Source organism: Lontra canadensis, unplaced genomic scaffold, assembly GCF_010015895.1.
Source record: "Lontra canadensis isolate GAN:19392208 unplaced genomic scaffold, GSC_riverotter_1.0 scaffold46, whole genome shotgun sequence".
NCBI lineage: Eukaryota > Metazoa > Chordata > Mammalia > Carnivora > Mustelidae > Lontra > Lontra canadensis.
In genome coordinates, this window is record NW_022631040.1 from 14,605,916 (window position 1) to 14,631,107 (window position 25,192).

The 25,192-nt window shown below is 47.1% G+C and overlaps 1 protein-coding gene across 1 annotated transcript; it reads left to right on the forward strand.

Moving 5' to 3' along the window:
* The first annotated feature begins 1,925 nt into the window (after positions 1-1,925).
* Positions 1,926-24,393, forward strand: ALDH9A1 (aldehyde dehydrogenase 9 family member A1). Its single transcript, XM_032872985.1, has 11 exons — positions 1,926-2,141; positions 4,070-4,215; positions 7,101-7,230; positions 8,058-8,192; positions 9,519-9,715; positions 10,477-10,617; positions 12,477-12,665; positions 13,110-13,197; positions 17,682-17,823; positions 21,221-21,333; positions 23,696-24,393. Exons 1-11 carry the CDS (start codon positions 1,961-1,963, stop codon positions 23,788-23,790), a joined length of 1,557 nt encoding a protein of 518 aa, XP_032728876.1. The 5' UTR covers positions 1,926-1,960; the 3' UTR covers positions 23,791-24,393.
* The last annotated feature ends 799 nt before the right edge of the window (positions 24,394-25,192 follow it).

Here is a 25,192-nt window from a genome sequence, read left to right on the forward strand (position 1 = left end):
GCATCTGTTTGAGGATTTCTATTCACCACAGGTTTCTAGTATTTCAAATAGGACGTGCTTGGCTGTAGCTGATGTTTCTTCTGCTTGAAGTACATCAGACTTCTTGGATTGCTAAATTTATAGTTTTCATGAGAATTGGAAAAATGTTGACCATTATTTCTTCAAATATTTTTCTTTTCGCCTCCCAATGCCCCCACTTCTGTAATTCCAGTTACATGAATGTTAGGTCACCAGATAGTGCCCCACAGCCCAGAAATGCTCTGTTTATTGTGTTTTCCAGTCTTTTTTTCTCCTTGTGTTTCACTTTGGAGAATGTCTACTGCTATGTCTTCAAACCCGTTAGTCTTTTCCTCTGCATAATCCCATTTGGTATGCTTTTAAATTTCAGATATTATGTTTTTCCTCTCCAGAAGTTTGATACGGGTCTTCTATATATCTTTCCCTCTTCATCATGTTTATTTTTTCCTCTCTACCTTTGTAACCACATTGAGTGCTTTTATAATAACTTTTAACATCCTTGTGTGTTAACTCTGTCATCTGTGTGGGTCTTTCTTTTGATTGATTTCTCTCCTGTTGTTTGCATGGATGATAATTTTTGGTTGGCTCTGGACATTCTGGATTACACTTTTTTAGTTGCTAGACATAGTTGTATTCCTTTAAATATTTGAAGGTTTTTTCCTGGGTCACAGATGAGTTACTTGGAATTGATTAGATCCTTCTGAGACTGACAAATAAGCATTGTTACGCAGACCCAAAGCAGCCACTAGCCTAGGGTTAATGTGACCCCACTGCTGAGAAAATATCCTTCTGAGGACCCTACACAATGCCCTCTATTAAAAGGTCTTTCTATCCTGGCTGGTGGGAACACAGTTCCCAGTCCCATATGAGCTCAAGGGATATTCCTGTTTATTCCTTTCTGGCGGGTGTTCCCCTTGGCCTTGAGTTGTCTCCTCCCCAGTACTACAGATCAGTACTCAGCCCTCAAACCAAGGGCAGTCTGCTGATCTCCAAAGCTTTTTGTATAGCTCCTTCCTTTTTAGCCTCCTTCACATTCTCAAACTGGAAATTCTGTCTCCTTGTTCGGGAAGATGGCTGGGCTCTACTTGGGTTCCTTCTCCCTGCCCTGTGACCTGGACGCTCTTTCTTGGCAGACAGCTGGGAAAGTTGAAGGTCTCACTTAGGACCACTATCCTATGTTACCTGTTGTCCTGTATCTGTAAATTATTGTTTCTTATGTTTAGCCCAGTTTTCTCGTTGTTTGAGACAAGAAGATAAATCTGGTCCCTGTTACTCCATCATCATTGGAAACAGAAGCGCCAGCACCCACTTCCGATGAGGACGTGGAGGAGAGCAGACACAAAAAGTGCTACAGTCAAGGACTTAACATTGTCCGGGTTCTCTCGGAACTTTTTTCCCCCCTTCTTATCTTTATTGAGGTATAATTGACAAAAACTGTATGTATTTAGGGTGTACGACCTGATGTTTTGATAGAGGTATACACTGTGAAATAATCACCACCATCAAGCTTATTCACCTGTGCATCTCCTCACGTGGTTCTCGTTTTCTGTGTGCGTGTGTGTGTGTACGACCCTGGTGGGTAGTCCCATCCTTCTGGCTAAGCGAGGGACTGACCCGGACCACCTAGGAGCCTAGACTGCCACCACGTCTCCCAGATCCTGCCCCTCACCTGATCGCCTGGAGGCCCTTAAGCTGGGGTATCCCGGGGGTGACGCACATCCATTCGCCCCGCGGCCCCGCCCCGCGGCCCCGCCCCGCGGCCCCGCCCCTCCCCGAGCCCCGCCCTTTCCCGCGCCCCCCAGGGGCCCGCCCCTCGCCGGGTCTCTCCGCGGCCCCGCCCCTCACTGCGGGCGCATCCACTCCCGGCAGGCCTCTCTTCTCCCGCAGTCCCCGCCTCTCCCCGCAGTCCCAAACCTCTGCTCCCCTGCCGCGCGCGTCCCCCATGTTTCTCCGAGCCCGCTTGGCAGCTCTCGCTCCGCTTCTCCGCACCCTTCGGCCTGTTGCTGTTGCGGCCATGAGCACCGGCACTTTCGTTGTGTCGCAGCCGCTCAATTACCGCGGCGGGGCCCGCGTGGATCCGGCGGACGCCTCGGGCACCGAGAAGGCGTTCGAGCCCGCAACCGGTAACGGGACGGAGAGCGGGCGGCGGGGCCTGCGCGGCGGGTGGCGGGGGCCGCAGCGGCGCAGGGGGCTGCGGCGGGGCCTGGACGCGGGTTGGCGCTTCCCCGCCCCACTGTTGGAAGTATTCTGCCCTGAACCTTCATTTAGTGCGTTGGGCAAACGTTTGCTGGGCATCCGTGAGTGTGGAGAACAGAGTTACGTGCGCAGGCCGCTGAGGGCTCCGTGCAGACACGAATGCGTCTGGACAGGGACGGGAGGGGAGTCTAGGAAACTGGACAGCTGGTGAGTTGCGTCTGGGGGCGGAGGGGTCGTGGGTAATGCTACAGCGGCTTGAGAAGAGTCTACAAAGCTAGGGTGCATGAGGTTGTGCCCCTGTTCGCTATTAAAGTGTATTCAACTTTGCGCACAGGAGAGAATTCGGATTTCCAGAAGGACGCAGGTGGAAACATTAGTGTGGAGAATGGAGAGGCGTGTGCAGATGACTTTAATGAGCATGAATGGGGATTTTGTTGCCATCTCCTAGCCTTAAACTATTTCTGTGCATGAATCAGAATTGGGGAAAGGGTAAAAAGGCCAGCTTTTATCCAGTGCTGGAAGTTGCCAACCACTGCTGGGCCCTGGGTTTGCTCTGAGAATTCTGAAGATCACACAGCCAATGAGGAAGAGGTTTTAGTTTGGGTTTGTGTTTGTTTTGCTGAGCTTTATGGAATATTTGTGGGGAGAAAAATGTGAATGTTTTGTGCAAACCAGAATGGCCGGTAGCCAGAGGGACAAAACTGGATTGCAAAGAACTGCAGAATTTAGGATTGATCAATCCCACTGAACCACACAGCACTAGTAACCTTAGAGCAGGAAGGAGCCCCAGGGATCCGGGGACTTTGCTGGAGGAAACAGCCTCTCCACCCCCAGCCCCATAGGCCTACAGGAGAGAGAAAAATTGCTCTTTATTTTAATTACCGTCCTTAGCCACTGCCCTTACCGACTGGCAATTCAAATTTGTAGCAGAAATTGCAGGCTTGTGAAATCTTTCTGGAAAACGCAGAGTCCCTGGAGTTCTTGGTGGAGGGAAAAGGAACTGCCCATTTGGGGTACTTAAAGAATTCTTGGTGGAGTCAGTCACAAGCCTTGATATGTGAGGTTCATATTTTGCACCGGGATATAGGGAATAAGGTTGGAGTAAGAAAAGGAGAGACCGGATTTTTTTCTGTTTGAGAAAATTTTTTTCTTGTGTTTAGGGATAAGTTTTCCTGATGTTGCTATTTATTAACCATATTCATGAAGTGTCAGCACTATGATATGATTTATGTAGAATACAGAGCGGAATATAAAATCAGAGTTCAGGGGTGCCTGGTGGCTCAGGTCACGTCTCAGAGTTCTGGCATCCAGCCCCCCCTCCGTGCTCTCTGCTCAGCAGGGATCCTGCTTCTCCTCCCCTCTCTCTGCCTGCCTCTCTGCCTACTTGTGATCTCTGTCTGTCAAATAAATAAATAAAATCTTAAAAAAAAATAAAATCAGAGTTCAGAACCCAGGAGACTGAGGACTTTGAACTTCGATTTCGCAAGACCCCTGAGATTCTCAAACATTGTTAAGGAGGGTTGCAAAACCCAGCTCAGCTGTCAAATAGAAGAGGACATAAGATAGGGTTCTTAACCTGAAGTTCATGCTGTGCTTAGGGGCAAGGGTCACGCTCTCTGTAATTCTCTGATGTGCTGACATACATTTTCTAGAGAGAAGTCTGCAGCTTTTATTAGATTCTTAAAGGGCTCCGTTGCCTCAGAACAGAGTGAAGAACCGCAGGCATCCGGGTGGTCATGAAGTCAGACCATAGTTAAAAAACAGGAAGAGGGTCGCTACAAGGCAATGTGGATACATAGTACTTCCTTTAAACTTGAGGTGATTGTTGGAGATAACACTGTATTTCCTGTTACAGGCCGAGTGATAGCCACTTTCACTTGCTCCGGAGAGAAGGAAGTAAATTTGGCTGTCGAAGATGCAAAAGCTGCCTTTAAAATATGGAGGCAGAAATCCGGCATGGAGCGCTGTCGAATTCTTTTGGAGGCTGCCAGGATAATAAGGGTATGTTTCACTTTCTTTCTCTTTCAGAAATGTCCCCCTGGAATTGCTCTGAGGGTTCTCTGTGCTGATCTGCCATTAGACTTTGATGCTCTGTTAGGTGATGCTTTTTTTTTTTTTTTTAAGATTTTTATTTATTTATTTGACAGAGATAGTAGGCAGAGAGGCAGAGAGGCAGGGAGAGAGAGAGAGAGGAGGAAGCAGGCTCCCACTGAGCAGAGAGCCTGATGCGGGGCTCAATCCCAGGACCCTGGGATCATGACCGGAGCGGAAGGCAGAGGCTTTAACCCACTGAGCCACTCAGGCGCCCCTAGGTGATGCCTTTTTTGCAAAACTGCAGAACATTTTCGTGTGCTCACCTGGGTATATGGGACATGCTTTCTTTGAGTAATTGCTGTCTGGATCTTGGCTCTCTCTGACCTGTCCTTTGTCAGGTTGTTTACTCTATCTTTGTTCTAACGTGTCATTTGCAGCTTGTCTCCTTTTATACTCTTTGTATTTGTTTCCAGTTTCCTTTTCCCTCTGATGACTCTACCACTTTTTTTCCAGGTACATATTCTACCGTAATTGCCTGGGAAGATTTTGTAAATTTATAGATGTTTCCTTCTTAAAAAACAAAGTTAGGGTGAACCTGGGTGGCTCAGTCAGTTAAGCAGCTGACTCTCGATTTCAGCTCAGGTCGTGTTCTGGGGATTGTGGATGGAACTCTGTGTCAGGCTCCGTGCTCGGGGGGATCTGCTTGAGAGTCTCTCTCTCTCCCTCTGTCCTCCCTCCTGCTCACATGCTCTCTCTCTCTCTCTCTCTAAAATAGTGACAGAGTTGGGGTGCCTGGGTGGCTCAGTGGGTTAAAGCCTCTGCCTTCGGCTCAGGTCATGATCTCAGGGTCCTGGGATCGAGGCCCACATCGGGCTCTCTGCTCAGCAGGGAGCCTGCTTCCTCCTCTCCTCTCTCTGCCTGCCTTTCTGCCTACTTGTGATATCTTTCTGTCTAATAAATAAAATCTTTTTAAAAAATAAATAAAATAAAGACAAAGTTAAAACTTCCTACAGTCTTTTTTAAAAATTTTTATTTATTTATACACCTAACATGGGGTTCGAACTCATGACCCTGAGATCAAGAATTGCATGCTCCACCAATTGAACCCCTAAACTTTTTACAGTCTTTTTTTTAAAGAATTTATTTATTTGACAGAGAGTGAGATAAGGAGACAGAGCACAAGCAGGGGGAGCAGCAGAAGGAGAGGGGGAAGCAGGCTCCCTGTTCAGCAGGGAGCCCGATGTGGGACTCGATCCCAGGACCCTGAGACCATGACCTGAACTGAAGGCAGAAGCTTAACCCACTGAGCCATCCAGGTGCCCCAACTTTTTACAGTCTTAAAAAGCAGAAGGACTAGAGATGCTCATTACAAACAATTAGAAGACTCGGAAGCATGTACACCAAAATATGAATCGTGGCTATCTCTGAGTGGTAGAATTCTGGTGAGTTTTTGTTCTCATAAGTGTTAAGTCAGAAACTGTGACATATCTGATAATTACTGTATTTGCAAAGATATATATATATATATGTGTATACACACACACATAAATATATATATATGCATTTATATATATATATATATATGTATATAGTGATAGGAGACAGTTGCTGGATTAGAGAAATTTTTTTTTTTTAAGGATTTTATTTATTTATTTGAGAGCGAGAGAGTGCATACGCAGAGGGGAGGGGCCAAGGGAGAAGGAGGCTCCTCACTGTGCCTGGAGTCCAACATGGGGCTGGATCTCAGAACCCTGAGACCATGACCTGAGCTGGAGGCAGACCCTCACCGACTGAGCCACCCAGGTGCCCTTAGAAAGATACAATTTGTCACTCACAGCAAAATGCAGCAGCGAGAGTGGTACATTATCACTAGTTTTCTGAGCTCCAGTCCTTGAGGGGAGATGCAGTGAGAGCCACAGGTTACCCTGTTGCTTGCAGAGTTGCACCCCAGGAGGGGAACCCTCAAGTTTTGAGACTCAGTTTAGACAGGAGTTGCTCTCACACCTGTGCCTTCCCTCCCCTGGAGCGAGAGCGATGACTCAGTAAGCACATCTCCTCCAGGGTTCAGGGGGATGGTGTTACCAGCTTTACTACCCTGGGAAGTTAGCAGGTGTCTCCAGAAATGGGAAGCAGTGAGCTTTGCCTCTGCACTTCCTTCTTGGCACGTCTGTCCTTAGGAAGACACTGTGTCTGCCTTCCAAGGCCTTTGTGTCTCAGCTTTCCAGCATCCTCTGCTCAGAAAGCCTGCGTCACACAGAGATGTGACAGTGTTCATGGAGAATTTCCTCTCAATGAAGTATTTTATTCTGTCGTTAAAAAATTATTTTTAACAGGCCAAAAGTGGTAACTCAAGCAGATAATTTATTATTTTAGTTTGTCTTTTAGTGTTCCTAGTGCGTAAGCATTTAGGGTTTTGTCCTCTTAAGAATTGGCCCTTTGGGCGCCTGGGTGGCTCAGTCAATGAAGCGTCTGCCTTTGGCTCAGGTCATGATCCCAGAGTCCTGGGATCAAGTCCCGCTTCACCCTTTCATGCTCCAATTCCTTTGTGTAGGCCCTGATTTCCATCTGGTGTCATATTTTTTCTGCTTGAAGAAATTTCTTTAGGATTTCTTTTTTTTTTTTTTTCCTTAAGATTTTATTTATTTGAAAGAAAGAGTGAGTGAGTGAGGAGCACACGAGCAGGGGCAGAGGGCGAGGGAGAAGCAGACTCCTGGCCGAGCAGGGAGCCCGATGTGGGGCTCGATCCCAGGACCCTGAGATCATAACCTGAGCAGAAGACAGAGGCTTAACCCACTGAGCCACCCGGGTGCCCCTATATATGTCTTAAATCTAGTCTTCGGTTTTACCCGAAGGAACGGAAGGATGAGATCGCCACCGTGGAGACCATCAACAACGGCAAGTCCATCTTCGAGGCCCGCTGGGACGTCGACACTTCGTGGCAGTGCCTGGAGTACTACGCTGGCTTGGCGGGCTCTATGGCCGGTGAGCCCTCGCCTGGCCCCGGGACCGCTGGCAGGCGGGTGGGGGAGCAGATCCCGGTGGTCAGGGAGAGAGATGTGGGGATGAAGACGGCCCTGGGTTAACGGTCTTGGGCTTGTCACTCTCCACGTGGGTGACCCTGAGAATGACTTTATCTTTCATTGTTGAAACTGTCTTCGTGGGTGGTCATGAGGGTTCAGTGAGAAAATACACGTAACACACTCAGCACGGCTCCTGAGCCAAGTGGTTAAAAAAAACAGTTCTTGCAAGAGTCAGTAAGCATTACCATGTTTACTAGTTCTGCCTAGTTAGCAGAAAAGGCTTGGTTTCGTATTGTTTTTGACTCTGTGAGGTTTGCTGTAGGTGGTGTTAGATGGTCGCTGGCACCCCGCAGGGCTGTGGGAGCCAGAGTCTGAGGTGCAGGTCCGCCAGTCCCCATCTCGTTGCCTTCAGGTTCTTACCTGCTAGATCCTCTAAGGTTTTAGAGACTTACATTAAGTTGAGTGAATGTGGCTTTGAGGGATGGGTCGGAATCTTTCTTGGAGAGAATGTGCGGATGTGTGCACGCAAGTCCAGAGTGAGCCTTAGAGTGGAGACGGGGAGCGCTTGTGTGCTGGGGACAGCGGGAGGCCGGGGACAGTGGGGAGGCTGGGGGCAGGGGACGGGGGTGGGGGAGGAGGCCAAGGACAGAGGGGAGGCCGGGGACAGCGGGGAGGCTGTGGACAGCGGGAGGCCAGGGACAGCGGGAGGCCGCCGAGTGTGGCACCCAGTGTTGGCAGCATGTCCGGAAAAGCAGTCCTATGCTCTCTGTGACTCTGCTTCCCTCTTAGGTGAACATATCCAGCTCCCAGGCGGCTCCTTCGGTTATACTAGAAGAGAACCACTTGGCGTTTGTGTGGGAATCGGTGCCTGGAACTACCCCTTCCAGATCGCCTGCTGGAAGTCTGCGCCCGCCTTAGCCTGCGGTAAGAAAGAAGGATTCTCACATGGGAGCCAACATTCTGGCCCTTTTCTCTACCTCTCACCTGTTCATGCATGTGTCCCCGTGTGCACATACACATACATACACACATTCCTTCATATACTCACACTGCACGTCAGAAGGGCTGCCTGCCTTGGGGCACCTGAGGCCTCAGAGGACGTGTGTCTCTTCCTGCCCTGTTGCTCTGGGACCCAGCAGCGTGGCTTATGCACACGGATTGCATCTATATTATTCCCGCTCTTACTTTATTTCTTTTTAAGATTTTATTTATTTATTTGTGAGAGAGAGAATGCAAGCAGAGGGAGTGGCAGAGGGAGAGGTAGAAGCAGGCTCCCCACTAAGCAGGGAGCTGGATGTGGGGCTCGATCCCAGGACTCTGGGATCATGACCCGAGCCGAAGGCAGACGCTTCACTAAGCTGCCCAGGTGCCCTATTCCCACTTTTCTTTATCTAATTTATTTTTCTTATGGAAAAGAAGACCATTAATTTTGGTCTGGGAGGTCTTATTTTTTACTGTCAAATTGATGTAGATTGGTGCTCCTTTTAAGTTCTCTTCCTTTCTGCACAAGAATTGTGGGATGAATTTCTGTGGAGGGAGTCGCACTCGGGAGTTTGGCTTCACTTAAGAAGCAGAAGATAAACTTCCTCCTGTGTAAGACAAATGATAAACAAGGCTTCCATTAGTGAAACTTCAGCTGGCTGACCGAAAAAGTTTTTTCATACTATTTAAAGAGGAATCAGTGGGAAAAGATGATTTATTGTATCTCAGGAAAAAAAATCCTGACGTTAAGGAAAGCACTTGGGCTGGGACGCTATGTGGAAATGCAGCTTTACTTGTGTCATGCTTTGTGCCCTTCTGCTTTCTGCAAATTCCCGTGCAAGGCCGAGGTAGCTGGGACAGGAGGAATAGAGCTAAGTCACTAGCTTTGGAGACTCATCAGAATTAACCTTTCGGGTCTTCCATTTCAACTTCTGTAAAATGGGAGTGAGCACAGCACTTCCTCCTGCTATGGCATGCGTTAAATGAGATAATAGATGTGGAAAGGCCTGGAAATGCGAGTGTCGGGTGTTCCTGGTTAAGCCTGGACCAGTGCTGGCCTGGGATCTGCCTGTGGCAAGGAGCCAACGTGAGAGGAACAAGCTGAGTTTACTTACTCGTACTGGTGCGGGTCTAGGAGTTGATGGAGGGTTGGGGGGTGGGGTGGGAAACACTTGGAGTTGTCTTTGGCTTGTTCTCCTGTCCTGTCCTCTACCCAGAGGATCACCGGCCTCAAGAAGTCTTGTGTTCTCGTGTCTTGGGTTCGTGCAGGTAATGCCATGGTCTTCAAGCCGTCTCCCTTCACGCCGGTGTCTGTGCTGCTGCTGGCCGAGATCTACACGGAGGCCGGTGTGCCCCCGGGGCTCTTCAACGTGGTGCAGGGAGGGGCGGCCACGGGCCAGTTTCTGTGTCAGCACCCCGACGTGGCCAAGGTCTCCTTCACTGGGAGTGTGCCCACCGGCTCGAAGGTAAAGATCAAACCGGTATCGGGTCCCACAAACGGCAGCATCGGGCCTGCCCAGAGCCCACGTGGGAGGCCTCGCTTCCGATCTCACCCAGTCCTGGGAGGGAGGCCGTGGGGATTGGGGCGGAGAGCGGAAGTGTGCTGGCAACGTGGGGCGCCGGCAGGGAGTGCAGTGGGATGAGGAGAACGTTAGGCTGGCAGCCGGTGCCCAAGCGAGCGGATGGAAGTCATCAGCTCCTGCCTGTGCCTCAGAGCGCGGGGTCTGGGCTGCCGCTTGGGTCCCTGGTGTCTTAGGGCCTCTGTAGTAACCACCTCAGAAGGAAGGGTACTCGCTCAGCTTAGTTCTTATTTCTTTTTTAAAAATTATTTTTACTAACATATAATGTATTATTTGCCCCAGGGGTACAGGTCTGTGAATCATCAGGCTTACACACGTCACAGCCCTCACCAAAGCAGTTTATTTCTGAGCTATCGTTTTGACCTTAGCCGTCAGCCTTGGGCGCAGTAACAGTAGTGAGAGTTTCCGCCTGTGACACGTGAATGAACGGCATTTTGAAAATGCGTTCCCTCTCCAGAATGTCAGATGCAGTCCTGCGGACTCTCCTCAGGGTTCTGGAAGAGGATAAGTAGGCGAAGGGCAGGGTCCCTGACAGGAGCAAGGCTGCAGGTGGTGCGCAGTCCGAGGGGCCTGGAGGCTGAGGGTCTGGCTGACACCGCGTGCTGTTTATACGTGTGACCCTCCCGAGTGTGCGTGTTCTCCTTCAGATCATGGAGACGGCAGCTAAGGGAATCAAACCCGTTACCTTGGAACTGGGAGGCAAATCCCCCCTGATCATCTTCTCGGATTGTGACATGGAGAACGCTGTGAAGGGGGCGCTGATGGCCAACTTCCTCACGCAGGGCGAGGTATGCGCCTGTCCCGGGCAGAGGTTTCAGAGGAATCTCACCCCTTTGTCGAATAGCATGTTTTAAAGCTTTTTGTTCTGAAATAATTTCAGACTCACAGAAGTGTTGCACAGAGAGGGCGAAGAACGCCGTGTACCCTTGAGCTGCCTTTCTCAGATGTTAACATTTTATCACGTTTCCTTTGTCATTCTGTTTCTCTTTCTATACCTATGTACGCATTTATTTTTTTTCTGAAGTGTTTGAAAGTTGCAGGCTTAAGATCTGCAACTTTTACATTCCTGTGTGTATTTTCTAGAAACAAGTGCATTCTCTTACGTAAGCATGGTGCACTTAGTACAATCAACGACCTCAGGTAGAGTATACGCACTCTGCAGCCCCATCTACATAGTGTCATTTTTTACAAAAGATTTTATATATTTATTAGGGAACACAAGCAGGGGGAGGGGTAGAGGGAGAAGCAGGCTTCCTGCCAAGCAGGGAGCCCAATGCAGGACTCTCTCCCAGCACCCTCGGATCATGAACTGAGCTGAAGGCAGATGCTTGACCAACTGAGCCACCCAGGAATCCCCACTTATTGCCATTTGCTTGACATTAGTCCTTTTAGGAGAAACAAACAAAGCAAAATCATAGTTTCTTTTTTCTAGTCCAGGATCGAATCTGGGAAGGAATGTTGCATTTAATTGTGTCCCCACAACTTCCTTTATCCTGGAGCAGTCAGCTGTTCAATTATTTTTATTTTTCAGGACCTTGACATTTTTGAAGAATAGAAGCTATTTATTTTGTAGAATGTCCCTCATTTGGGGTTTGTCTGGTGTTTCCTTTTGATAAGATTTGGGTTATGGGTTTGAGACAAAAAGCACCTCAGAAGTCATGTTGTGTCCCTCTTAGTGGTTTGGTTGACTCTGCTGAGGAGTGTCTGCTGAGGGGCATCTTCTCTGGGAAGTCACTGTGTCTCCTTCTGTGGGAAGACGGGTCACAGAGCAGACCGTGCGAGAGGATTCTGTGCCTCCCCGGGCTCTCCCCCACTAGTCGTAACACCCTTGGATGATTTTTGCTGGAAACACTTTCTTTTATGGGGGTTCCCAAATGGTGATTTCCCAGTTCTGTTTTTCTGCATTTATTAGTTCACTCTCCTCTGTGAGAAGGAACTTTCCCTTCTCCCATATTTTTTCCACTCATTTATTTTTACTATCACAGACTATGGATTCTTCCTTCATTCTATGGATTACAGTCCATTTACTGCCATCATTTATTTTGACCCTCAGATAATTGCAGATTTGACTCATGGCATCTCCTGTGACCTTTTGATACGTCTTCATTATTCTGTGAACATGGGTACTTGGCTCTGTTTTTGGACTTTGTATCTGCAGTTCCGATAACATTTGAACAGTATTTGTGTTCACGTTCTACGGGAGGATCTAAATGGTCATAAATGATTTGTGATTTTAGAGACAGAGAAGTTCGCTGTGAAATGCCTCAGGTTTTCATTAGGTTCAAGCCCTTTGTTCTTGATCTGTTCTTCCTCTCCCATCTCCTCTGCTTCTTAAAATACACAGCCTCACCGAGCCTCTGACAGGAGGCAGTAGGAGAACTCATGGGGGTCTGTGAACGGCCTTGAGGAAATGTAAACAAACAAAAAGCTAGAACTTTCCTCTCAAACGGCAGGCGGTTTCTTTGCTGAGAGGGTGGTATGTCCACAATTCCATGGGTAATTCTCTCTGGGATGGGGATAATTTTTAGAGCTGGAACTAACCTTTTAAAAAAGGTATACTGTCTCTTTTAAGAGTAAAGCTGTTGGATTCTTCCCTCTTTTCCATTTTCCTTCCCTACACACGTACAAATTTGTGTCTGTCCTTCAGGTTTGTTGTAATGGCACAAGAGTATTTGTGCAAAAGGAGATTCTTGATGAATTTACAAGGGAAGTGGTGAAACGGACTGAGAAGATAAAAATCGGAGATCCCCTTCTGGAAGATACGAGGATGGGTCCCCTCATCAACCGCCCACACCTGCAGCGAGTCCTCGGGTTTGTTAAGGGGGCAAAGGAGCAGGTGCGAAACAAGTGGCGATGGGCTGGGGCAAGGCGGAGGGGAATCATTCCACGTTCCTTGCTGGGGGCACTTTCCCTGTGCTAATACCCGCTTGGCTCGCGATGTCACAGTGTCCTCAGCTATGTTCTGCTTTGTTCCTGCAGTGGAGTGACTGGGCGCCTGCTCAGGACACACTGAACGTTTCAGGGATGCATTTCAGGGTTGTACTTTTTTTTTTTTTAAGGTTTTATTTATTAGAGAGCATAAGCAGCAGGTGGGGAGGGGCAAAGGGAGAGGGAGAAGCAGACTTCCTGCTGAGCAGGGAGCCCAATTTGGGGCTTGAACCCAGGACCCCGAGATCATGTCCTGAGTTGAAGGCAGATGTTTTAACCAACTGAGTCACCCAGGTGCCCCAGGGTTGTACATTAAGTGGAAAATAAGCATTCTTTTTTTCTTTTCCGGCAGGGTGCTAAAGTGCTATGTGGTGGAGACGTACACGTACCTGAAGATCCCAAACTGAAGGACGGATATTACATGAGACCTTGTGTACTGAGTACGTCCCCTTCTTGTTTGCTTTTAAATGGTTTGAATTAAATGTCAGAAAAGGATATTTATAAAATATGTATACGGTATACAGCAAGTGTTGGTAAACCACGTCCTCATTGCTCAGATTTAAGGAGTAGAACTTCTTCCTTACCTCCCATGTGGATGGGAGTGTGGATTAGTTTCCTTCCTCTTGGATGGCACCGTGCATTAGTTTACCTGAGACTTAACTGGGTCGATACCTGTTGTTCTGGAAGCAAGGAGCTAAAAAAAAAAAAAAGGAAGGTCATGTTTGATAAAATAATGAATTTCATTTCTCAGGAAAGTTGCTGAAGAATATGTTTTTCTTTGAACAATATATCATCAGTATAATAAAACCAATTTGTTTTATTTATATTTTAAAAATTTTGTAATTTAATAATTTTTAGCACGTCCTTTCAATCTTAAACATCTCCTGGTTTGGACAGACAAGTGTGTGGTCGTCCTGCTGTCCTCAACCCTTTTACTTCTCCCCCTACCTCAGAGGTGCCCACTGCTCTAGGTTGTATTGTTGTTGTGCTTTTCTCTGTTATGTTACAATATATCTTATATCCCTATATACAATATATCTTAGTGTCCCTATAAAAATATCAAGTAGTTTCATGGCTGTTCAACGTGGTACTAGAGGTCCTAGCCTCAACAATCAGACAACACAAATGAAAGGCATCCATATCGTCAAAGAAGAAGTCAAACTCTCACTCTTGGCAGATGGTGTGATATTCTATGTGGAAACCCAAAAGATTCCATCCCAGAATTGCTAGAACTCATATGGCAAAATGGCAGAATATAAAACCAGTGGACAGAAATTAATTGCATTTCTATACACTAACAATGAGACAGAAGAAAGAGAAATTACAGAGTCGATCGCATTTATGGTTGCACCAAAAACCGAAAGATACCTAGGAATAAACCTACCCAAAGAGGCAAAGAATCTGTACTCAGAAAACTATACAACACTCAGGAAAGAATTTGAGGAAGGCACAAAGAAATGAAAATATGTTCCATGCTTATGGATTGGAAGAACAAACATTGTTAAAATGTCTATGATACTTAGAGCAAGCTACACATTCTGGGCAATCCCTATCAAAATACCATCAACTTCTTTCACAGAAATGGAACAAATAATCCTAACATTTGTATGGAACCAGAAAAGACCCCGAATAGCCAAAGGAATGTTGAAAAAGCAAAACTGGTGGCATCACCATCTCAAAGTTCAAGCTCTATTACAAAGTTGTAATCATTAAGATGGTATGGTACTGGCACAAAAACAGACACATAGATCAGTGAAGTAGAAGGAGAACCCAGAAATAGACCCTCAACTCTATGGTCAACTAATCTTTGACAAAACAGGAAAGAATATCCATTGGAGAAAAGACAGTCTCTTCAACCAATGGTGTTGGGAAAATTGGACAGCCACTGCAGAAGAATGAAACTGGACCATTTCCTTACACCACACACAAAAATAGACTCAAAATGGATGACAGACCGAACTGTGACACAGGAATCCATCAAAATCCTAGAGGAGAACACAGGCAGCAACCTCTTTGACTTCAGCCGCAGCCGCAGCAACTTCTTGCTAGACACGTCTTCAAAGGCAAGGAAAACAAAGGCCGAAATGAACTACTGGGACTTTATCAAGATAAAAAGCTTTTGGACAGTAAACAGTCAACAAAATCAAAAGACAACTGACAGAATGGGAGAAGATATTTGCAAACAACATTTAGTTAAAGGGCTAGTATCCAAAATCTATAAAGAACTTAACCAAACTCAGCACCCAAAGAACAAATAATCAAGAAATGGGCAGAAGACAAGAATAGACATTTCTTCAAAGAAGGCATCCAAATGGCCAACAGACAACGTGAAAAAAGTGCTCCACATCACTTGGAATCAGGGAAATACAAATCAAAACCACAGTGAGATATCACCTCAAAGCAGTCAGAATGGATTTAAAAAAAAAAAAACTTTTTAAAAAGATTTTATTTATTTATTTTGACAGAGATGCAGTGAGAGTGAGTACACAAGCAGGAAAGTGGGAGAGGGAGAAGCAGACTTCCCGCAGAGCAGGGAGCCTGATCTGGGGCTTGATTGCAGGACCTGGCATCATGACCTGAGCTGAAGGCAGACACTTAATGACTGAGCCACTCAGGTGCCCCCAGAATGGCTAAAATTAACAACAGCTGTTGGCGAGGATGCAGAGAAAGGGGAACCCCCTTATGCTGTTGGTGGGAATGCAAGCTGGTGCAGCCACTCTGGAGAACAGTATGGTGGTTCCTCAAAAAGTTGAAAATAGAGCTACCCTTTGACCTAGTAACTGCACTACTAGGTATCTACCCCAAAGATACAAATGTAATGATCTGAAGGGGCCCCTGTACCCCACTATTCATAGCAGCAATGTCCACAACAGCCAAATTATAGAAAGAGCTGAGATGTCCGTTGACAAATGAATGGATAAAGAAGATGTGGTCTATACCTACAATGGAATACTATGCAGCCATCAAAAATGAAATCTTGCCATTTCCAAGGATGCGGATGGAACTAGAGGTTATTATGCTAAGTGAAATAAGTCAATCAGAGAAAGACAATTATATATTCTCACTCATATGTGGAATTTAAGAAACAAAACAGGAGGGTGCCTGGGTGGCTCAGTGGGTTAAAGCCTCTGCCTTCGGCTCAGGTCGTGATCCCAGGGTTCTGGGATTGAGCCTGCATCCGGCTCTCTGCTCAGCAGGGAGCCTCCTTCCTTCTTCTCTGCCTACTTGTGATCTCTCTCTCTGTCAAATAAATAAATAAAATCTTAAGAAAGAAAAAAAAAGAAAACAGGAGCATAGGGGAGGGGGAGGAGAAAAATAAGACGAAATCAGAGGGAGACAAACCATAAGAGACTTAATCATAGGAAACACACTGAGGGTTGCTGGAGGGGAGAAGGATGGGGGAATGGGGTAACTGGGTGACGGGCATTAGGTGGGTACAGAATGCAACGAACACTGGGTGTTCTCTAAATCTGATGAATCACTGTGCTCTGCCTCTGAAGCTAATAATATATGTTAGTTAACTTCGAAGTTAAAAAATAGTAAAAAAAAAAAAAATCAGTAGTTTCATAGGCTTTAAAAAACTATATACAGATCAAATTATGTTGTGTAATTCCATTCCTTACACCTTGTCTAGAGGATAGATGGAGCGGATCTTTGTCCCTAAGGTTGACAGCGGTGTCCCTTTCCAGCACTTGATTATCTGACGCATTTTAGCCTTAAGCCCTCACAATAAAAAAAGATCTGCTGAGGTTTGAAAGCTGTGAGCCTACCATCCATACCAAGGATTAGCTTGTATTTATTAAGTGAATAGGAAAAGCTTACAATGTATTTTTAGATATAAATAAAAAATAGAGATTAAACAGTGGTGTGTATGGTATTAACCCAGATGTATTAAAAAATAAATGTATGCATGGGAGAGAGAAGGAATGGAGTTTGCATCCTAATATTAACAGTGGATTTCTCTGGTTGCTGGGGATTAGAGGTGATTTTTGTTCTACTTGGTGCATTGCTGAATAGTCCACCTTTTTTCACAGGGATTATATATTTTACAATGAGGGAAAAAAGTTATGCTTAAACAGGCCATGAACCTGGGCAAAGAACAGGGAGCTGACCAAACTAAGGTTTATTCCCGTGATTCTGAAAGCCTGGTTTGTGGTCCATGATGTCGGTGCCACTTGGAAAACGTGTTAAAGGGGCCGATTCCTGCCTCCTGCCCTCAGTGTAACTCGCAGGGTGTGGGGCCCAGCAATCTGCTTTTTAGTAAGCCCCCGGTTCATTTTTATTTGTATTAAAGTGTGGGAGTCACAACAGAGTCTGGGTTAATTTTTGATCCCTTAAGAACTGGGGGCTAAAGTACAGTAGATGTTCCGTCTCGGATGGGAACCTGCCCTCCCTCGCAGCAGCTGCTACTGCAAGCCCGCGTCAGCCCTGACTCTGGGACAGGGAAGTCACTGCGTACAGAGCCACCCGGTCTTACCAACCTGCAGGAGGTGATAAAGTATTTCCTGGGACTCTTGGGTAATTTAATATTGTGGCCGATCGTTTCCCTAAATGTCATATGTGGATTACCGCTTTTCAGAGAATTAGAACATAATGAACTATGCTGAAGCACAGCCCAAGAGTTATTTATTATATCTTTAAGAGAGTGCAGGTGTCCCCAAAGTAGAGTGTGACATAGAGGTGACCAGAGTGCTTTTTGTACTTTGTACACCAAGCTCTACCACCTCTTGATGCAGACTTGTCATCTTTGTAGACCCACGAGGAGTCGTTTGCAGACCTCGCGGCTGGGCTGCAGCTGCTGTTTTGAGCATGGTTCTCAGGCGTTTAGGGTTGTGTGTTTCGTCGTTACTGCGGAGAAGGCGTTTTCAAGCGCCAAGCACGGTAATCCTGTCACTGATGTCTGGCTCTGTTATGATGTTTGCAGCTAACTGCAGAGACGACATGACCTGCGTGAAAGAGGAGATCTTTGGACCAGTTATGTCCATTTTATCATTTGACACGGAAGCTGAGGTCCTGGAAAGAGCCAATGATACCACTTTTGGCTTAGCGGCTGGGGTCTTTACCAGGTACGTGGGGAAGGACACCTCAGACAGCTTTGCAGGGGATGTATGCCGGATGTATGCCGGATCTGCCCAGAGAGGCCACTGCTCTCATTTCCTCTCTGGAGTTGATGTTTCATTAGCATTTTCTGCTCCAGGTGAGGTCCAAAGGTGCCAGAGAAGCGTCTCTCCTTTGCCCTGACCAGCCAGAGCCCCCTGCTGTCGTATTGAAATTGACCTGTAAACAGTGTTGATGAACATTCTGTCCTATTTCATTCATTCATTGAACTAAAGTTAAGATTCTGATCTATGTAAAGCATCAGGTTGGGCGCCTACTGAAAACCTGCATGTCAAGGAATTTAGAAACCGATAAGCATCTAAACACTGGGTAGTATTCTCCAAAAAGGTGATTTTTTTCACGACTTTAGAGTAGTTCCTATTTGGAATGCTTTGTAAAATATGTGGGCCTTTTTTCGTTTAGGCTCTTGTTTCCAGTTGTGACTCTCGTAAGTAAAATTGTGATTAGTATCTTATACATAAACATCAACCACTATAATACAAGTAAAAAGTGATTTGGGAGTAAAATTTCCTTGAAAATTATTGCAGACGGCTTGACCATATTCAAACTTTGATTAGTCTGTGGTGGTTATGGGTGGTTCTCTGGGACTGCTTTACACTTTGGTATTATTTTATACTGCTTTATACTTGGAATTATGCTGGCTCAGGTTTTTTTATAGCTTTGTGGTGAGGAACCTGGGAAAGAAGACCCAGGTCCCCCTGGAGGGTCTGATGAATGAAACAATATAGGGGCACTGGGTGGCTCAGTTGGTTAACTGTCCTCCTTTGGCTCAGGTCATGATCCCTGGGTCATGGGATCGAGTCCTACACCTGCTTCTCCCTCTCCCCTTCCCCCCTACTTGTGCTCTCTCTCTCATTGTCTTTCAAATAAATAAAATCTTTAAAAAAAAAGAACCCTGAAGAAAGAGAAGATTGAGGAGCTGTTGTTTCTTTGTTTGCTTGTTTCTTATATTTGAGTAGACTTTATATTTTAGAGTAATTTTAGGTTCAGTGCAAAACCGAGTGGAAAGCAAGGCACAGAGATTTCCCATAAACCCTGCCCCCTCCCCATCATCAGTGTCCCCGTCCCGAGGGTGCGTTGGTTGTAACTGATGAACCTACTTGAACATACCGTAATTGCCCCAAGACCACAGTGACGTCAGGGTTCCCTCTCGGTGTTGTCCAGCCCATGGACTTGGACAGCGGGATCCACGCTTACGGAAACTCTCAGAGTCCTGCCCTGTCCTCTCAGGAGCTGCTTTCTTCGCAGCGAGGACTGGCTGGGTTAAGTGTCTGGTCTCTGCTGCTGCAGGCCGGGGAGAAGATCTCACAGAGGGTGACTCCAGCACTCCGCTCCTTTTTTAACAGCTGTGTAGGATAATCTCTACCATATAATTTACCCATTTAAAACGTACAATTCACTGTTTTTTAGTGTATTTACAAGGTTGTGCAACCGTCACCATAACCTAATTTTAGAACATTTTCAGCATCCCACGAATATGAGCAGTCATTCCTCATTGTCCCCTCCCCCCAGGCCCTGGGCACCACTAATCCACCTGCCCCAGCTGCGGATTTGCTTGTGAATATTTCGTATAAATGGAATCATACAGTACGTGACTTTTTGTGACTGGCTTTTTTTTTTCTGGTCTCATTTAAAATTTTATTAATGTAATAATAACACATTTTTATAATGCCTCATATATATTATAGTGTACACATAGTATTTTATGCTCACGTCCACAAATTTTATGTTATATGTAGCAGAGAGTACATGAAAATTCTCACGAAGGACCTGTATTGCTAACATTAACCAATTTAACTCAACCCCTTATACATCACTTTAGCTACCCAAATAATTGTAAGTATCAGAGTATTTGGACTGATGGACATAAGTTAGTACAATCACTGATGAAATGTTCCACTTTTCATCTCAGTATTTGATGACATGATACCTTTTTTTTGGTCTACATTAAGATTATTTTAATCCAAATCATGTTTATGATATACATATTTGCATGGGTTATCAAACTGGGAGTCAGAAATAGGTTGAATACTATGTTAACAAAATGCAAAAGATAGAGATTAGATCATAATGTAGTTTCTATACTGCACCGATCTATATAATATAGGCCAAAAAACATATAATTAAAAATGTTTTCTTTTGTTCTTTTTTTTTTTTTGACTGGCTTCTTTGACTCAGAATGTTTCCAGGGTTCATTTATATTGTAGCAGGTGTCATTACTTCCAGAATAATATGTATGGATGCATCTTGTTCATTCACCTGCTGGACATTTGGATTGTTTCTACTGTTTTGCTCTTTTGCATCATGTCTCTGTTGGCACTTGCATCTGAGTCTCTGTGTGGTTATGTTTCATTTCTGCCTGGGCTGCATACCTTGGGGTGGAATTGCTGGATCATATGATGACTCTGCTTGACTCTTGGAGGCAGTGCTCAACTGTTCCCCCAAGAGGCAGCGCGGCCTCTTGGGGCAATAGTAATAATGTGGGAGGGGCCAGTTTCTCCACATCTGGGCCATCCCATGCTTCTCTCCGCCTTTTTGGTTTCCACCATCCTGGTGGGTGTGAAGTGGTGTTTCAGTGTAGGGTTTTTTTTTTTTTTTTTTTTTAAGATTTACTTATTTAAGAGCGAGCATCAGCACGGGGAGAGGGAGAGCAGACTCCCTGCTGTGCAGGGAGCCTGACGTGGGACTCGATCTCAGAATCCCGGGATCACTACCTGAGCTAAAGGCAGACACTTCACCTGGCTGAGCCCCCCAGGCTCCACCTCAGTGTAGTTTTGATTTGCGTTTCCAGGAGTTGTCTTTTTTACTTTCTTGATAGTCTCCTTTGCAGTACAAAAATTGTAAATTTTGACCGAGTCTCATTCTGTTTCTTTTCTTTTTGTCTGTTACTTTTGGTATCCTGTCTAAGAAGGCTTTATCTAACCCAGGGTCCTGGGGACTTATTCTTGTTCTTTTTGAAGAGTTTTATGGTTTTTTCTCTGACATTTTAGGTCTGTGATCCATCTGAGTTCATATTTATGAACCTTTCTATACTATAGGGATTGACCTTCCTCTTGGTGGACGTGTGGGTCGCCAGCTGTTCCAGCACTGTTTGTTAAAAAGACTCTTTTTCTCCCAAAGTGTTTGGCCCCCTTGTTGCTGCGACTTATAGATGCTTTCAGATGAGACTATAAAGCTCAGGTCCTTCTCTGTTTTGCAGGGATGCCAAAGATTTTAAAACACAGTGAAGAAACGAGAACTTGGCAATTCTTTGAGACCTTTAGAACCGGTAGCCTAACTTTTCCTGTTAGAGCAGGAGCAAAGCTATGAATAAGCAGCCTGTTCTGTTGTGTTTTCTCTTTATAGGGACATCCAGCGCGCGCACAGAGTGGTGGCCGGGCTGCAGGCCGGGATGTGTTTCATCAACAACTACAACGTCAGCCCCGTGGAGCTGCCCTTCGGAGGATACAAGAAGTCAGGTGAGGAGCCAGCGAGTGCGAAAGCAAACCAGGCCTCTTGGGATTCTGGTCATCATTCAGACCCTACAGACCAGCTTCCCAAAGCGGGATCCGAACGTACTATCCGAAAAGTACCCTGATTCCTGGTTCTCCCCAGACCCACCAGAGCAGTCTCTGGGAATCGAAGCCAAGCAGCTTTTTCTCCCCGCAAAAGCCATCCAGAAGGTTCTTACGTGTGTGTAGCCTAGCTTGTGAACAGCTGGTAGACGTCTCGAAGAAGTTTCTTTCGTGGGTGGAATTGGTTTTTCTTCATGGTCTGTGATTGCTGGAGGCGTAAATCCGCTCCACATGTTCCCTCCTTGGGGTGGTCATTGCCGTCCACTGTGGAGTGTGTATTGTATTTAAGATTTTATATTACTTATTTGAAAGAGACAGAGTGTGTGTGCAAGTCGGGGAAGAGAGGCAGAGGGAGAAGCAGGCTTTCCTCTGAGCAGGGAGCCCGATGCGGGACTCGATCCCAGGACCCTGAGATCATGACCTGAGCTGAAGGCAGATGCCCAGCTGTGGAGTTTTTAGAGGTCAAGTGGCTCTCACGTCTCAGCAGGCAGATACTAACTTGTTTTCAACAGCAGTTAGAGTCACTAGGGTTGCCCTGGACGCCATCCAGGAACGCGGTCCCTCAGCTGCCGCCCGTTGCTGACGTGGATGCGGTCAGTCAGGCGCGCGTTACCGTAACAGCGAGTGTGGAGGCCCCGTGTGTGAGGAGGAGCCTCGAGGCGGCCAGGGCAGAGCCCTTACTCCGAGGTTCTCTTGTATCTTGTTGCCTGTAAATGTTCTCCATCGTCTCCCCTACCTTTCCCTGAAGATCAGTTTTGACTCTGGGGGCGCCACGTGAAGAGCCTGAGCCCTGGCCTCTTGGCCCGTATCCGTGGCCATGACAGTGTTCGTGACATCCAGAGTCTGAGGAGAGCTGACGAGATGGTGGCTGTTGGGTTTATGTTTTGTTCTTAGCCTGGCATTCCCTCGTCACGCTCCTCTGACCCGCCTCATCCCTGTGTAGGCCTAGAGGAGCTGCGCACACGGGTACAGAATGCAGACGGGGCACCAGATGCTGCTTTATTAAGACAAACGTCGGTGCAGGGAAAGGTTTGGAATGTGCAGCGAAGGCCTCAGGGCGGCCTCTTAGGTCACCTCTCCCTTCCTTACGTCGGCGTGTTTGGATCCACGCGCTGTTTGTCTACCTGGCACGAGAGAGAGACTGAAACCTGGCCAGACGGGAGGAGAAGCAACCTGGGCGACCCCACCCAGCTAGCTCCGTGCTCAGGGTGTGGAAGGGGACAAAGGCCAGAGCCAGGCCTTGTCAGGGCTGTTGTAGAAATCACCTTTGGACGGTGCCCCTGGAGGCGTGAATGTGTGGGGACGTGGCCTTGCCCTTTGGAGGCAGACCTGCATGAGCCTGAGGCCGGGTGCCATGAGAGGCCAGGTGTGGGATGCTGGCCCTGTGGCGTGTGACCTAGTGACCGGGCTACCTGAAGAGTCCCCTGGTGTTATGAGTTGGCAGGGTGGGAAAGCAAGCTGCTCTTAACAGATTTGGTGTAAGAAAAGGTTAAAAAAATCTCTGCTGTAGAGTTAAGTTTTCAGTGAGCACCAACTTTTTTTTTTCTTACAATGTATTTATTTTAGAGCGAGCTTGTGCACACAAGTAGGGGGGAAAGGTAGAGGAAGAGATAATCCCAAGCTGACTCCCTGCGTTTTCCACATTGTGTTGGGAAGGTGGCCGTCCCCATTCGGACCTGTGTAGTCAGGTCTGTGCATCTCTGTTTATTTCATAATCTCAGAGTTAGTCTATAGGGTTAGTTTTTAAGCAATAGAAGCAATCTTTCTTTTTCTTTTTTTGTTTTTGTTTTTTGGGGGTTTGAGAGAGAGGGAGCAGGGTTGGGGGGCAGAGGGAAATAGAGAATCTGAAGCAGATGGCTGGGCTCCCTCTAACGACCCTGAGATCAAGACCGGCGGAGCCAGGCAGGCGCCCCAGGCTAGCAGCAACTTTCGGAGGCGTCCGCCGATTGTCGTAGTAGGGACTGTTTTCACACTGGATGGGAAAGCCTGAACGTTTTCAGATCTCAACCTGAAACGGTAGGTGTATAAGTTCAGATTCCTGTCGTAGAGACGAGACATGGCTATTTCCCTGTCCCCCTCCCCGAAGGCCAGTGGGTCCCTTTTCCCCCTGCCTCGCTCCATCGCTGATCAGAGCAGCTGAGGACTTCATCCCAAACCTTGTCGGTTCTGTGTTCCTCCCCTGCTGGGGTCAGCCGGGCCTGTCCTTGACGCTCACCGAGGACTTTTCAGACACGTGGGTCATCCTCACCCCCCCTCTTCCTTTCAGGGTTCGGCAGAGAGAACGGCCGGGTGACAATCGAGTATTATTCGCAGCTGAAGACTGTGTGTGTGGAGATGGGGGATGTGGAGTCTGCCTTTTGAAAATGGGCGGCGTGCCCAGGGCGGAGCGGGGACCGGATCTCCACGGAACAGGCTTCCAGTCCAAACCCCAAACTGTGTCTTTTGGGAGAAGAGATCGGCTCAGTGTTCTTCTTCATGTCTCAGTCCCCTTCCTAACTGAAAATGTGCCCAAGTGCCTTTTAGATACTAATCAAGGAAGCTGCGGTTGTGCTCAAAGCACTTGTCTGTGAAATCTTTCACCTCCTTCTGGAGAACGGAGAGAGGGACCAGGATTATCCTCCTCCCACAGATCTGAGCCACTGACGATGCTCGGGCTCCGGTTTGCCTCAAAGACCTATTTCCCAGTTAAGGCTCCTGGTGGAGTAAGCGGACAGGATTTCCTGCTCATTGACATGTTTACGCTCTGGGCCCTTGTCATTTCATTGAGAAAGCCCACGTCGGGATCATGATGACAGACAGGGTCACGTTCTGCATGATGGTTACCTGCCAGAGGGAAGCACTTTTCCACTTGGTGCTGGTAGAGGAAATCAGTCCCCGGCCCTCGCAGGACAGAGAGCCTGCTCTTTTTTTATATATACAGATTAGCTATATGCTACTGTAGCACACAAAAAAGAAATAAATCACACTGTTAATCCCTTCAGCTTCGTGTTTTAAAATGAACCCCGTCTCCACGGAATGCTAGTCCGCAGAATAGGGCTGAGGTTTCATGTGGAAGGCCAGGGGTTTGTCCTTTGCACTCGGGACACAAGGCTGGGCTTCCGTGGCTGTCAGGAATGCTGTAGCCCCGGGGAACTTGTAGGCTTCGTGTCCTTCCCCGTCCTGACACACACTGCCTGTCTTTGCAGAGCCGTCAGGCCATGGGAAGTTCTCAGCCTGTTGTGGGGGTCCTCGTCCTGCCCCTTTCTCTGCCTTTTAGGGAAACAGTTTATGTGTATTAGCTGCGTGAGTCAGGTTGTCCAGAGACACAGCGGAGTAGAAAAGGGAGCAGGTAGGTGGATGTAAGGGAAGATTTATTAGATTTATTAGAAGAATCGGCTCACATGATCATGGAGGCTGAGAAGGCCCCCCCGTCTGCCCTCTGCAGACCCATGAAAGCGGGGGCTGTGATCCAGTCCGAGTCTGAGGGCCTAACAACCAAGGGGGCGGAGGGTCTAAGTCCAAGTCCCAAGGCCTGAGAACCGAGAACCAGGCGCACTGGCATCCGAGGGCAGAAGATGACGGGTGTCCCAGCTCAAGCAGAGATCAAACTCCCCTTTTCTCCATCTTTTTTGCTCTGGCTGGGTCCCAAACAGATTGGGTGATGCCCACCCACACTGGGGAGAGACATCTGCTCCCAGTTCACCACCAGTTGCTGGTAACTTCTGCAAACCCCCTCACGGGCAAACCCTGGCTCCTTAGAGCCTAAGAGGTTGGTCAGGTCCCC